Source organism: Dermacentor andersoni, unplaced genomic scaffold, assembly GCF_023375885.2.
Source record: "Dermacentor andersoni unplaced genomic scaffold, qqDerAnde1_hic_scaffold ctg00000042.1, whole genome shotgun sequence".
NCBI lineage: Eukaryota > Metazoa > Arthropoda > Arachnida > Ixodida > Ixodidae > Dermacentor > Dermacentor andersoni.
The window spans coordinates 1,451,772-1,467,343 of NW_027314756.1; the positions used below are offsets into that span (position 1 = coordinate 1,451,772).

General features: G+C 46.4%; 1 protein-coding gene across 1 annotated transcript in view; it reads left to right on the forward strand.

Moving 5' to 3' along the window:
* Positions 1–234: 234 nt before the first annotated feature.
* LOC126516505 (uncharacterized) overlaps positions 235–15,572 on the forward strand; it is a 48,165-nt gene continuing 32,827 nt past the window's right edge. The window contains exon 1 of the mRNA XM_050166635.3: positions 235–584. Within this exon, the coding sequence (XP_050022592.2) occupies positions 417–584 (168 nt within the window). The 5' untranslated portion in view covers positions 235–416. The remainder of the gene's footprint in view (positions 585–15,572) is intronic.

Sequence of the window (15,572 nt, forward strand, 5' to 3'; positions counted from 1 at the left end):
GGATCAGCGGCGCATCGTGTTTTGAGTCCCTTGGAAGAATCAGAGCTCCGATTAAAATTTAATGGATGCAAGCGCCATCAAGTTACATTAATAAAACCATTTGAATGCTTATTTTTAAAAGAAGTTGTAAATCATAACTAGATTTTTTGCCCATAGGTAGCGCTACAACTTGTAAATGCAATATATGACCCTGTCAGGGGTTTCTTCTTTTGGCTGAGCATGCGTTTCGAGTGCTGCAACGCAGAAGGTAGAAGCTTTCAGCTTCCAGTTTGTGTCGCCGCTCAATGCACTCGGTGCACTTTAGCCGCGCGTGCCATCTCCGCTCTCATCCCGCGGTTCCGCCGTCGGCAGCGCATTGCCGCGCAAAGTGAGCTTCTACTTTCGCGCAACAATCCCGAAACGTTGCAGCGGGCGCTATGAGATGCGTCGCCGTTGGGTGTCAAACAGGAAGAAAAAGCGGGTTGCGCATCCATTCGTTCCCGCGGGATCCCAAGCGCAGGCTGGAATGGGCTGTCAAAGTGAATATTGCAGAGAACGGCAAACTTTGGGTGCCACCAAAGGACTGCTGCTACGGTGTTTGCGAGGTAGGGCACTTTGTGTTTCTTTGCGTTGTATGCTTGTGCACTGCCGTTAATTATGAAACGTAAATTTAAATAATTTGTATAACGCCCATGTAACGCCTTAAGTCGTGGCCTCCGAGATGGCCGATGGTCGCAGGTTCTTGCGCTCGGCACAGGGCGGTCGTTTCGAAGGATGCGATTGATATAATAGGTGGTTGAACTGACGAAGCCTCGAGTACGAAATATTCATCCTGACCTTGCGCGTGTATATGCACGAGTTTGCACCTCGGTGGAACAATGTTGGCGCGCAGTAGTGGATTAAGCGCCGAAAATGCGCTTTATGAAGTTGCACCTCTTTAATATATTGAACTGCAGTTTGTTAAATGTGAAACTATGTGTGTTACCAATGTCACACACAGTTTCATACTTACCAAACAGCGGTGTGACAAACCGCCTTTTACTTGTTGCCGATTTTATGGGAGGAGTTAGGGTGGACATTTCATCCTTGATGCTTGTTGGACTTAGACTGGGCATATTGCATGCCCGATAAATTTGGCAAAATGCAGCTTCTGCATCGTTGGCTCGGGTAGCTTGGGCGCTTGGTAACAACAGCGCTACACTTCTGTCGGCGAACTGCCTGCACTTTATCGCCGTTCTGCACTCGCCAGGGCACTTAATGGCCTTGCCTGAAACAAAGCAAGCCCAAGCAGGGCCGTTTAAATTGAGTACCATTGCCTCATTCCAAGCACCTAGGGCATAAGCCATTGCATTACTCATTCAGATTTTATCGTAAAGGTCAGGATCTAACTTCGCGTTAGCGATTGTCCCCTTGCGCAAGCTGAAGAAGGGAGCCAGTCGCGTTCGAGAAATTTCATCCAGGTCGGGCTCGATCGCGATTGAAATTACCCCGTGAGACCTGGGTATTGAAGGCTGTAATAGGAAACGCTGTACAAGTGTACAAGTACCACACCCACATGTAACTTGTGGTTACGCATTTTCAATGCAACATCACTTCGTAAGATGCCTGCCGAGCAGTTGTAAGCTGCTTTACTCGCATGAATTTCGTCTTTCAGGGTTGGTTAGTATTGAGAAGTTGTTATGCAGCTATACAGTTGTATTAATGCTTCAATCTTTTTAGACTAAGAATAAAGTGACAAAACAACAGCATTACCTGTACACTTCGCCTAATTCTCACCTACCATTCAACTTCTAACCGGATCTCTCTGTTCTGTGTTATGCATACAATGGGAGTAACTCTTAGTGTGTAATTTCGGCAAGATGTCTATACAACTTTTGAAAATAATATGTGAAGTCAGTTTTATTTAAACACTCTTGTGGACAGCATTGAACCTTTTCACCAAATTGGTTCTAAAACAAACTCCGCTTTTTAGATGAGTCTTGTTGCAGGCCTTATACCTTCAGCAATTGCTTATTGAAGTATGAGATCATTGGTTTGATTCCTTGCTCTGCTAGCCACATTCCAGTGGGGGCGCTACTGGAGCACTTGTGTACTGGGATTTTGGAGCACATTTAATGACTGCAGGAGGTGCAAATGTATGCACTGCACTACTACAAGTCTCGTAGCCTAGTGTATTGAAAGTGTGGGTTGTGAACTTGGCGCAAGGTTTCAAAAAGTCTTTATATTACTATGTGACTGAAGAAATAAGGCTCCAGGCCCCTTAGAAGATGCTTGCAGTTTCCCCCGAGCAGCTTGCCTGATCAGCTGTCAGAAGTAGACTCCCTCTCCATTGCCTTGCCACTGCAGTGCCGGGCCTCTCGGTAGTTATGTGACCAAGCCACAGCTTCTCAGAAGCAAGGTTCGCGTGTGGTCGGAGCCCAGTGTTGCAAATTTCAAACACTGTAGGTACAATGATAGCAGTACCTCTCGCATTCTATAAACATTGTCTCGCGCCAGCAAGAAGAGTGGTGCATGGTCTGTTAAACTTTTTTAAAAATCATGACAATGGTCTTCCCCCCCCCCCCCCCCATGCAAATCCGGGTGCTCATGAAAACGAAGAATAACTAATTTTGCAGACATCTATTTAATGAGCTCACATATTACAACCTTTTGCTTGTCTGCATGTTGTGTGTTAGCAGCAGTTCTTTTAATTTGATTGGGTTAATGTCCCAAAAGCACCCTTGCAAACTCTATGCCCGAGGATATATCGAAGTATTAGTGCCAGACACCTTCCTGCCAACTTCCTACACCTTGTGGCGTTGACCACTGTATCCGGGTGCTCAACCTCAGTTTTACAAAACAATGCACAATGTGAATTCTGCTTAACAGTGCTATTTTCACAACAAACTGCATTTTTGTTTTAAAGGGGCCCTGAAGCAAGTTTTGAACATAGTATGGAAACGTTGCCAATCTGTTAACATGGCTCCTGTGAACATGTGAGCCAAATATTATTGCACTGCTTGAAGCAGGAAAATTAAAATCTTGTGTCAAAAGCAGTAAAAAAATGCTTGCTCTTGCTTCCGAAGTGTCGTCGAGCAGCAGCATCGCAAACCGTTGGATCCACAACAGCTATTGGCTGATTTCCTGATTGCAAGAGCATTCTCACTAGTAATACAATTATTGCTGATCTGAGTTAAATGAATTAAAAATATATATGTTTGTGGTCTAAAAAAACAAAAATCCATTTCATCTTCACACTGCCGATATGCTGCGCATGGCCTCTGAGATTAAATGTGTAGCGTAGATTACGTGGCCACCACGGGATACTGCCACAAGTCATCTCACCACCAAAACGTTCAGCCTTTCGGCAGGACCATTGGGGCATTGCGCCCTCCTGCAATCTTCCCTGTGTTGCTTCCAGCGTGCTATGAAAATGAAAGGACAGAGAAAGCCGCTTATTGGTCCAATAACTTCCCATGAATTTGAAGGATTAAAAAAAAGTTTGTGGCAAGAGATTAGGTGAGGCGATGTGATTAAATAGTGATGTCATTCAATCATTAGTTAGATGACTGTTTCAGGGCCCCTTTAACATGCAGTAGGGGCGCAAATAGTAATTTTTTAGATTCAATCAAATATACGAATTGAATAGTGCGAGGAGCGAATCGAACCATCCTTTAATAATTAACAGCCGTTTTCACAATCTAAACCAATGTTTACATGCTGGTATTCATAACATTGCCAAGTTTCTGTCATTGCATATCAGATTATGAAGCATTGTTTAGGAAAAGCTCAGTGGAGCATTAGGAACAAAAAAGCAGTTTGTTCAGACACACATGACTTCCAAGAGTGTGAATGATTGTTGCATAACCAGTAAATTCTGGTTTCCTGGCCTACTTAGCCTGCTCTGCTACCTAAGTTCTCATGTTTTATGCCTATACCATGGCCACGGGGATGGAATTTATTGTAGTTTTTCTCCAGCTTTATTGCACACAGTTTATTTCAAAATTATTTGAAAAATATTTGTATTTACTAATGGTGACAGTACAATTCGAAGACGAAATCGAGTAGGACACTATTCAATTCAGTATTTGAAGTTTTTAATATTTGCACACTTTTACTATTCGGTGGATGGTTCCGTTTCATTGTGCTTCCTGGTTCAACATTTTATTGGAGCAGTAACCAATGGTGTGCCTAGCTCATGGTAAAGGCCACTGCCACCAATGCGGTGTATGTTCTTCAGCACATTAACCCATTTTACCTTTCTGAAGCAGGTCTAAAGCATAGTTACAATGAAAAAATAACATTTCACATACGTAAAATGTATGTCGACACATAGCGTGGCAGAGCATGAGACCGAGAAAGAGGAGAACGAGGTTCATCTTGGTACTGCGCATCGACGCTTATGCTCAGTAAAGCGCTAACGCCTGGAGACTCACTCAGCGTGTACTTCAACAGGGTAAGCGCGGCAGTTTTGGTGGAGGTTGCTGGGTAAGCTCGACTTATGCAGGAGACCCCACTACGCAGCAAGAACACCACCCCACAATGGAAGCTGACTCCACAGTTCACTGCACACGCTGGCAAATCTGAGGCATCGCCCCTTGGAAACCTCCAAAAAAAAGTGATGACTGTGACCACTGCAAACATCACGGAAAGGATGAAGCCGACTTACATGACGCTAGTGAACTCCCGAGTATCGACGGCTTTTCACGGCGACACGTGTGAAGACATGGAAAATTCAGTGGCCGAGTTCGAGCTCGTAGCTCCGTTTAACGAGTGGGACAACAACACCAAACTCGGGAACGTCTATATATGCCTCGAGGATGGTGCTCGCATTTGGTTTATGAACCGTTAAGTACCCTGTCATCATGGCCCGAGTTAGAGCAAGCTACTCCAGTCCCGATTGGCGGGGAAAAGCGGAGCGAGCCTGTAAGTCACGCATTCACAAGCCAAATGAGAGCGTTGCGATGTAACCTACGTGGAGGACATGGCGCGTTTCTTTCAGCGTGCCGATCCAAGCACGTCAGAAGAGAAGGTGCATCATCTTATGAGAGGCTTAAAGGAACAGCTCATTGGCGGTCTTGTTCAGAATCCGCCGAAGACTGCTGCGGAATTCCTTACCGAAGCCACCGCTATGGCGAAGACACTGCAACAGTGGCCCGTGTACAACTGACAGGCTTGGGGTGCAACGTCGCCTTGCTTTGCGAGCTGATTTGCTCAGTGGTTCGCAATGAGCTGTAGAAGCAACACGGTACATTGCCTCCTCCAGTCAGCTCCCCCGCCAGCGTCATACGCAACGAAGTACAGCATTCTCTTGAGGCATCTCTTTCCAGCAGTGAAGCACCGCCTCTGCCAAACGAGTCCCAGCGCAAGACTTGCAGAGAAACATTGCCGTGCCCTGCCCAATCTTTCACACCTTCTTGGTTCACCAGTCGCAGTGCAATCGGCACAAGCCGCTCTGGCAACTGCGCTACCGTACTTCGACGACCGCCGAACACCCACGAAAAAATTGGAGTTTAGGCGAGCACGTGATCGACGACCGCTGTGCTCGGTGAAGCTGGACATGTGTATCGGGAGATCCCCAACCGATGACTGGGACTGCGGGGTTCTTCTCTCAATTAGCCCCGACCCAGGTTCGGCCAGAGGCCTCCCAACATCGCAGAATTCCTCGACCAACAGCGCAGGTCGGCCACATAACGCTTCGAGGACAATGGAGGGGCGATCGGCAAGTCCACGCCGGGTCGATCGCCAAGTCCACGCTGGGAAAAGACGTCAGCGACCTTCCGAAGCCAGGCTGCTGATACTCGACGCGCTGAGGACCTCGTATCAACCCAACTGCAACATGAGAATACGACGTCGGAACCCATTCCCGCAAACAAGATTTCACTGGACACACTTGTGTTGATCGACGGCAGAAAAAATGAGTGCACTTGTAAATACCAGCGCAGATTGTATGATGCTCAGTGGTAAACAGGGGATGTATTCTGCGATGATTACTTTCTGCAGTACTATTGCCTTGGTCACGCCTTTGCCATCGGCCCGCACTTTCTGATTGTTTTAGCAAAATCGGCTGAGCTGATTGCCTGACCACTACATCATCCGATTTTACTCAACCAGCCAATCAGCGCACGCCCGGTGATACTATCACTGAGGCTACACTGTAGCCAAAGTGACCATCGCAGAATACATCCCCTGGCTAGTGTTCTGAAAAAAGTAAGGTTGCCCTGGACTAGGATGCCAGTTTGTGCAGCAGGTGGCGAGATCATCGCACCGCTTGACTTGTGCACCGCCAGAGTAGAAATTCAGGGTGTTGCTTTTCTTTCCACTTGTCTGGTTCGGTGCGAGTGTTCCTGCGATTTATTTCTTGGGATGCACTTTCTACAGGAATATGGTGCCATTATTGACCTCTGCAAGCACTGTGTCTTTTTCCCAAATAAGAGGGCAGCAGCACAAACTGATGCCATCAGACGCAGATGCGCACTTGGCATTTCGGACGTCACCATCATGATACTGCCACATACGTGCGTGACAGTTTCGGTCAAATCCGATGAGCTACAAGACAGTGAAGCCATTGTAGAAGGAAACATTTCTTTGTTGCTGACCCGAGGTATTTGTGTAGCGTGAAGCCTTGTAGAACTAACTGATAGCCAGACAGTGGTCCTCCTTACCAACTTTACCTTTGAGCACTGGCACATTTTTCATGGCACTGCCATAGCCTACGCCAAACCATCAACGGACATAGAGTGTTTTGCTACCGAACTGAGCAGAAACGACGGTTCGCTCAGAGGCATCAATGTAAACTTCGAGCTGATAGAAGAACAAAAGAGTGTATGGCAGGAACTCTTCGAGTTCTACGCGTACTTCGTTTGGTCTACTAAGGTGGGCCAAACACCAATCACGAAGCACCAAATAACAATGTACAATGGCACACGCCCCATCTAGCAACAGCACTATCGTGTCTTGTCAAAAGAATGTGAGGCACTTCAAGCCCAAGGGAAGGAGATGCTAGATGACTGCATCGTTCAGCCTTCACACAGTTCATGGCCCTCTCCGTTCATTCTTGCCAAGAAAAAAGACTGAATGCTTCGTTTCTGTGTTGATTATAGGCGCCTTAACAACATTACCAAAAAGGGCATGTACCCGCTACCACGTATCAGTGACTCTTTAGACAGGTCGAGATCACTGGAGAATTGTCATCTTTTTGTTTATGGCATGGCGCCCTATACAGGAACTCCGATGCCAATAACAAGACCTACCATTTGGTCGTTCCAGCAGACCTCCGGGACAAAGTTTTGTTCGCCTGCCATAACAAGCCTCCATCAAGCCATTTGAGTTTAACGTGGACCCTTGCTAGAGTGCGCAACCTTACTACTGGCCAAAAGTTGCCACCTGTGGTAAGTGGTATGTCCAAGCCTGCCGTGAATGTCATTGCTGGAAGTCGCCAGCTGTGAAGCCTCTGGGATTTGCTGAATCCAATCGACCCACCTGGAAAACCTTTCAGCCAAGCTGGCATGGATCTTCTGAGCCCGTTTCCACTGTCATCTTCTGAAAACAGGTGGATAATCGGTGCCACAGACTATTTAATGTGGTATTCTGAGGCATAGGCACTGCCTTGAGGTAAAGCTTCTGAATTTGCCCAGTCTTTCATGCAGAGCATCGTACTATGGCATGGCGCCCCATTGCACATCATCACAGACCGAGGCAAAGCCTTTACAGTGCAGCTCATTGAAGACATTTTTGAACTCAGTTACATGGCCCATTGAAAGACAGTGCCTGTCATCCTCAGACAAACAGCTTGACCAAAGGAATGAACAAAACGATGACTGCCATGCTGTCTGTGTACATAGACGTACAGCACAAGACGTGCGAGGAGATATTCCCTTATGTAACATTAGCATATAACACTTATACAAGAAACAACCCACCTCACACCGTTTTGCCTGATTTACAGCCATGAAGAGCAGAATGTGTTAGAAGCAATGCTACCGTGTGACAACATCGATCATCTTGATCTTGCCCTGAACTTTTCATGCAACACATGGAAGAAACACGTCAGCTTGCTCGAGTGAACAAAAAGAAACAACAGACCATGGATGCATGCCATTACAATCTCCGCCATCGACAAGTCGAGTTCCAACCTGGTGATCAAGTTTTGGTCTGGACTCCCATCCGCTGAAAAGGACTATCCAAGAAGCTTTTGAGTCGCTACTTCAGACGCTACACAATGTTGCACCAAATAAGTGACATGAATTGCGAAGTTCTTCCTGACTGAAGCCAGCCTCCCTGATGTCAACAACCACAATCTGAGATTGTGCACATTGTGCAGTTGAAACCATACTATAGCCCCTAAAAGCCGACGTTTTCAGCAGCTTATGTTAGTTTTTGTTGTTTCTCGTTGCTCAGTGACTTGTGGCTATACCACACATCAGTGATTGTGATTATACCCTGTGTGTTGGTCCTAGCCCTCTAGGCCTCCTCACGTGAAGCTTATGTCCTCCTCCTCTTTTTTTTTTTATGGAAAGGGTAATGCCACATTGTGGCAGAGCAAGGGATTGAGGAAGAGGGGAACAAGGTTCATCTTGGCACCGCGCGTCGACGCTTACGCTCATTAAAGTGCTAATGCCTGGAGACTCGTTCAATAGGTACTTCAACAGGGTATACGCGACTGTATCAAACTTCTGTAATCAGTGGTGAGCAGAATGCAATACTGAATAAGCCACTGTATTAATAACTGGCTCAGTTACGATCACACAGGTTTGCTTTTCATGGTAAAGCAGCCGTCTGTAGTGTGATATTTTGCTAGTGCATTCTCTGGAAGTCTCGTGCATAAAGTGACCAAAGCATAATAGTCACTGGGTTGGGCCTTGTTTATGTTAGCAGGCTGTCAGTGCACCATTGAAATAAGGAAGCGTTTTCTTTGGGATGTGATACTGACAGCAAAACCAACATGGTCACTGTAAATGCTGTTATGTGTAATTGGGCGTCTCCCTGACCGTGAATGGACCGTTCTTGCAGCTACTGCTTGAGTGTTGTGTCTGCTATGCCACTTCTGTTCTGCACTGCAAGATATTGTCACGTGGTGGTGACGTAGAAGAACACAGTAGCAATACTGTGAACGAGAAAACTAACTTTTATTGGGCGAACTTGTGCCCACAAAACAGGCTACACTTATAGCACAACGAAAGCGGCGAACACAGTCGGCGATCGTCGGAAATCTGATCAGCGGGTCAAGCGCGTCGGCTTTTATAGAGCAGTCATCGAATGTTCCAGACTAATCGTTGGGACCCGCGTGCCTTCCACATAGTTCTACATCATTCGCGTCAGGCGACGAAATCAGATAACACAAGGTTCGTCGACAACAGACCGCGGATAGAAGCATCGATAACTTTCTAGAAACTTCGGATACATGCAGGTGCGTCCCGCGCTGTGTGATAGCATTTGTTAGGCGGCGAAGCGTGGTCGCCCGATAAAGATAAGTACACGTGTCAATATTCAGTGGCAGACAGACAAGTGTTGCTTGAGCATAAATTGGGCATACAAGAGCATGATCGCTGCACTGATTTACGAATGAACCACCAGGTCTCTTTGTATATATAGCTGTGATGCTATTGGTCACTATTCTGTTGACATAAAATTGTGGCACCTGTAATTAATGTTTGTTCAGTCTGATTATTGACGATGCTAATATTATCATGCCTTTCCCGCTTGTTCAATGATTAATGTTTCTGATGTGATGAGCACTGTATGGAGACAACCAGCATCACACTGTAAAGCATCACACTTCATCATGTGTGAAGTTGTTTCTGTTTATCCTATTTTATTTGCAATACTGCTTACCCCATCAATAGGGGTTCTTGTAGAGTGTAAAGCAAACAGGAAACTAATCACATCACTCACGCAAAAAATAAAATATACATGAAGACTTTACGTGAGTGCACTATTTTACATCAACAACCAGCACTTAAAAAAAATTACAAGAACACAAGATCACAAAATAGCGCAAGAACAATATCAATAATGTCACTACGCATATACTACTGACTACGCATATGTTAAGGTCATTCCAATTCGTTACTGTTTGCAGAAAGGAGTACTTACAAACATTATTTTTTTTTTTTGTTTATCTTGCGCCATTATTTTGCGCCACTAAACAACATTAAAAACATTATTTCTACTTTTGATTGTAACTAATTAAAATGAATGTTTAGTGGCATTTCCAAAGGAGAATGAAATAAAATATTATGTTTGGCTGTTTAATTTACCTTAGAAATTTTAAACATAAACTTAAGGCGAGCAACATTATTCCTTTCTAATATTCATTTCAAGTTGAATTGGGTAAATAGTGTGTTACAGATGTCAGGCTATAATTATTGAAAATAAATGCTATAGTACTTGGAACTCTTTCCACTTTATCTAGGTTAGTATTGGCAAATGGGTAGCAAATAACATTTGCATACTCTAGAATTGGCTGTACAAGAGTGTATACAAGTTTGGTGTTGCTTGATACACTGCTAAGAGACCTTTTTAAATAGTGAAGTTTGGACATTGTCAGAAATAGCATCACTATATTTATCCCAGTGAATGTTGCTGGCTATAGGGACCTAAATACTTGAACTTATTAACATTATGTATTACATTATAATTTGCCTTAAAAGTATATCTACAAAATGAGACTTTTTTAGAGCGCAGCTCTTAGGTGCCTGTTCCTGCTGTGAGCGTAACCGAGCGAACGAGCACAGCGAAGGATGAAAGAGCAGATGCGGAGCTCAGTGGGGGATAAAAGCCGGCAATAGCAAAGAGTGTGAGGAGAGAGGCGAAATTGCGAGAAGAAAAGCGTAGTGCCGCGCATGACGGGCTTTGTGGCGTCCATGGCTAAGAGATGCCGCCAGAGTAGCACATGTTCTCTTGGAGGTCTGTTTGCAGCGGCTGCTGTGAATCGTGCCCACACATCACCCACGCACTGCCTATCGCGATCTCCTGATTAGCGAGGCAGTTGCACCACGCTTTGCCCCCATTTGCAACGTGCCGCACGAGACAGATTGTCCACGGCAACTAATATATTGCGAGATAAAAATGCGTATAGAGCTGCGCTCAAATTTTGCATTAGGAAGTATCGTAATTGTCGGTTAATTTTTTTATTACTTATTCATTACAGTGCATTTTTTATAATTTGCCAACTAGGGTTGGTAATATCGAATAATGATTAATCAATTAAATGCATTCAACTGCTCAAGTAATCTTCATCAATATCCACCTTTCATTGAATCTACTTAATCAATTAGGCCTTTTCGATTAATCATTTTTGAGAGTTTGACAAAAGTGGTGCAAGAATTTTGAAATCGTACGGGAATGGCGGTGCATGAGCAGTGACTGTGCGGCTGTGGTAGAATGACTGTCGACTGGTTTTCCGAGACCCTAGTGATGCCGAGCTGAGTGCTTCCCCTCTCTTCCCCCACACTGCACACGCCCCCACATAACCGGAAGCTGGAGGCTTGAAGTGTGCTCACGATTCAAGGCATACTATAGCAGCCCAGTTGTTGATCATCATGCCACTCCCGGTACACTACCGACATGGCACAGCATGAGCGACAGTTTGGAGCATGCATTTGACATAGCGATGGAGTTCATGTCAATTCCAGAAAATCTATAGCATCCAAGCATCTATTCTCGCATGCTGGTTGTGTGGCCATTCAAAGAAGGTGTCGGTTTCACCCAAACATCCCAGCCAATCGACATTCCTTCGCTCTGTAGAAAAGAGCAAGTGGTTTAAAGCCCTAAACCAGTTATTTTCTTTTACCATGTGCACATTGCAATTTTTTCCATATTTCAGTTGAACTTGGCCTTTCATTCTTGCCATTTTTCTTATTTCTTGTTTAACCATACTGTACAGGTATTAACCAGTGCCATGTATCTTATTTAATTCTGCAATAAATGCCATATTATTATACATATTGTTATAGTCAGTGGCGTAGCAATAGGGGGGGCCGGGGGGCCGTGGGCCCCGGGTGCAAGGGGCCTGCGGGGGGGGGGGGGGGGGGTGTCATATACGTCTGAAGACACCCCTCTTTCCGCCGGCTACACCCGGGGGGGGGGGGGGGGGGGGGACAGAAGACCTGTGGGCCCCGGGTGCCAGACGACCTAGCTACGCCACTGGTTATAGTACACACATATAATACAATACCCTGCACCTCCACCACAATGTTACCCGAAGGACGAGTCAGTAAGACGAGCAACTATTTACAGGTTATATTTACAACAGCGGTTGCAGCGCTGACCGGTTAGGCTCACAGCAATGAGCCCAGTTCGTTCTTCCTCCTCTTTTCTCGAGTGATGGCGCCCACGCGCCTCATTAGAACAATCAAATATCACACGTGTAGCAATATTGTTACTCTTTCAAAAGTCACTAGTGCCAACTGTATTTAGTCTTTAACAAGTCACAGCTTATCCTTTATCAAATGTTCTCATGAAGTCGAGAGAGAACAACACTGAGGTTGCGAAGGTGCTCTGAATCATTCAGGCCAATGACAAAAATGTCATCAAAATATACTGCAACATGTGGCAGCCCTCGGAGAAGGTTCTCCATTTCTCTTTGGAATAAGGCTGATGCTGATGAAACACCGAAAGGAAGGTGCATATACTGAAATAGCCCCATATGTGTTAAAATAGTAAAATACTTCTTAGTCTTCATCAAGAACTATTTGCTGGTAGGCATCCCTCAAATCCAGTTTCGTGAACATTTCACCCCCTTACAGCATGGCCCAAAGGTCCTCAATTCTTGGAATTGGGTACTTTTCCAGCGTGACCACAGGATTAACAGTAAGCTTGAAATCTCCGCAAATTTTGATGCGGCCATCCTTCTTAACTACTCGAACAATAGGCGCAGCCCAAGATGAACAAGCAACTGGCTTGAGAATGCCTTCCCCCTGGAGGCTCAGAAGCTCTTGTGACACCCCATCCTTCAGGGCAAATGGCAGGGGGCATGGCTTGAAAAAGTTGGGTACTGCATCTTGCGGGACATGAATTGTGGCTTTTGGGCCCTTGAAACTCCCAAGGCTCCTTTTAAACACATCAGGAAATGCTTTAATAATGTCCTTAACATCAGAAACAGCATGAACAGTCTGTTTTACACTTCGGGGAAAACTCTGAGCACATTGCATCGTGATGCGGCGAGTGCTGGAGTCAGGCGGCGGCAGCAGCTCGCGCATATGTTCTTTCAAAAGGCCTGGGTACTGAGTGCATGCACGTAAATTTCTTCACTGTGTGTGCTACCGTAATATGCAACGACAAGAAAGACACACCAAAATGTGCGCGCAATGTGCTCAGTCTTTATTTGATGCGAAAGGAAAACAAAGTACTCAACAATAATAACTATGGGGGCAAAACACGATGAAACAAACGGATGCGAATAAAGGAGTGTTTTAGGTTAAGACAATGAGCTGGAAGCGATTTTTATAGTTCATTACACTAGACAGACCCTGCCCACCGGCAGAGAAATACATGCATCATGTTCAGAACTTCACCCAGCGGCTGCGATGGCAGCGCTCGTTCTGGAGAGCAGTGGGGTGTAGAGCGACTCGGTCAGCTATGTATTCATTCGTAGAACGTTCCACTTGCTGACGATGGTGGGCCAAAGCCTATCCTCAGACAATCTATAGAGAGGATGGCGCGCCAGCGATACTTTCAGTGAGCCCCAGACATTTTCAATGATGTTGAGGTCCAGGGATTTGGGCGGCCTTTCCAGGACAGTGACGCTGCCCCTTCGAGCAGTTCTTGAACAACACGAGCAGTGTAGATCGGTGACCTATCATGTTGGAATATACAGTCGCCTTCTGGGAATGGGCCGTCAAGAACATACGGAATCAGTACATCGTCTATGATTGCCCCATACCTTTCAGCGCTGAGCATGCCTTTGAGACACATCAGTGGGCGTCGCACAACGCTTAGTCAAGAATATTGGCCCAGTTCACGCAGTAACGATGAAATCTGCACACTGCCTCTGACAGTAGCGCGCTTCCCGACAACGCGGCCAGGGCGCGCCGCCATAGTAGACGGTGCGGATCAAGACTCGATCCGTGAGTGTCTGCGCCTGCGTGAGCTGCTGCGCCGCCTGACTCATGCGCTCACCGCATCGCGATGCAATGCGCTCCGAGATTTCCCCTAAGTATGAAACATCCTGAACATCTGCTTCCCAGACAGCAATGTCAAAGCCCAGTTCTCGAATCCATTTGTGACCTAGCAGTGTTGAACTTTCCCCAGTCAGGAACAAAGGTAGGACAGCTTTCTGTCACGGAACTGTACCACGACATCTGCTTTGCCTTCAACTTGTGTGAGCTTGTCTGAGTAGCTCCGTAGGAGCACATCCGATGGCATGACAGTCACTGACGGTAGTAGCTCCTGAAGACTTTTTTTTGCAGTGACAGAAATGCTCGCACCAGTGTCCAGCTCCATACTGAGCGGCTTGCTGCAAATGCTGATGGTCACAGTGAAGGGCGGTAAAGGTGTGACAGTGTCGACCGGCCACATGTCAAACACATCGACAGGTGCATTGTTGTCAACAGTGTTGACTTGATGTGTTCTACTTAAAGTTTTACGAGCTGGAGGTACAGAGCTGTCTAGTTTTGTAGACTTGCCCTTCCACAACAAAGCGTCTTTTCTCTTCGAGTTGCATACTCAAGCAATGTGTCCCTGCTTTTGGCAGTAGTTATATTATTGTCTTGCACGACACACTAGGCCCGCACCACACAGTAAACTAAACAAGTGTCAGGAGATCACCTGGTGCAGGTTACAGACACAGTCATACCCAAACCCCTACGTATACTCGCACATTTACCCGGACAGAGTATGTCCATACTGTCGCCTGTGTGGCGAGCTGGCTATGCTCAGTCACATCCTCTGGGACTGTGAGGAGGACCCCCTCCCCCCGATCTCCTGGCTTCTCCCTCACCTTCATCATGGGAGGAAGTGCTGCTTAGCTCCAGCCCGGACGTGCAACTCCGAGCCGTGGAGTGAGCCGAAGAGGTCGCCGTCACGCATAGCCTGGCGGCCATCTGGCCTTCCTGGCAAGCCCATGAATTAGCTCCCCACTCAGACGAATAAAGTTTCTCTCTCTCTCTCTCTCTCTCTCTCGGCAGTAGTTGCACGTAGTGCAGATATGCTTGTACTGGGTCACGAGGTGTTCTTCCCCGCTGCGGTAGCATGAGACACGCCACTTTGATGCCACAACCTTATGCGTAGGCAGCAAACTTCTGCTGGAACTGGCTGTCTCACCAGCACCTTTCTTCGCGGCTTCCATGGGAAGTGCAGTTTCCGCAGCATCTTCGTACATAAGGTCTGCCTTCTCGAGCATCCTCGTCTGCACGGCTGTGTCATTGATGCCACACACGATATGGTCCCGCAACGTAACGCCAAGCTCAGTTCCAAAGCTTCGAGACGTTTGAGTGACACCACGAAATTACTGACACTTGCCTTCCGTGTGAGCGCGCGTGTTGAACCTAAAAAGCTGAACAACACTAGATGGTTTGGGGCAGTAATGGTCACCCAGAACTGAATTTCTTCCATGGTCTTGTCTTGTGGCTGGGCGGGCTTAACGAGATCCCACAAGAGAGCATAGCTCTTCT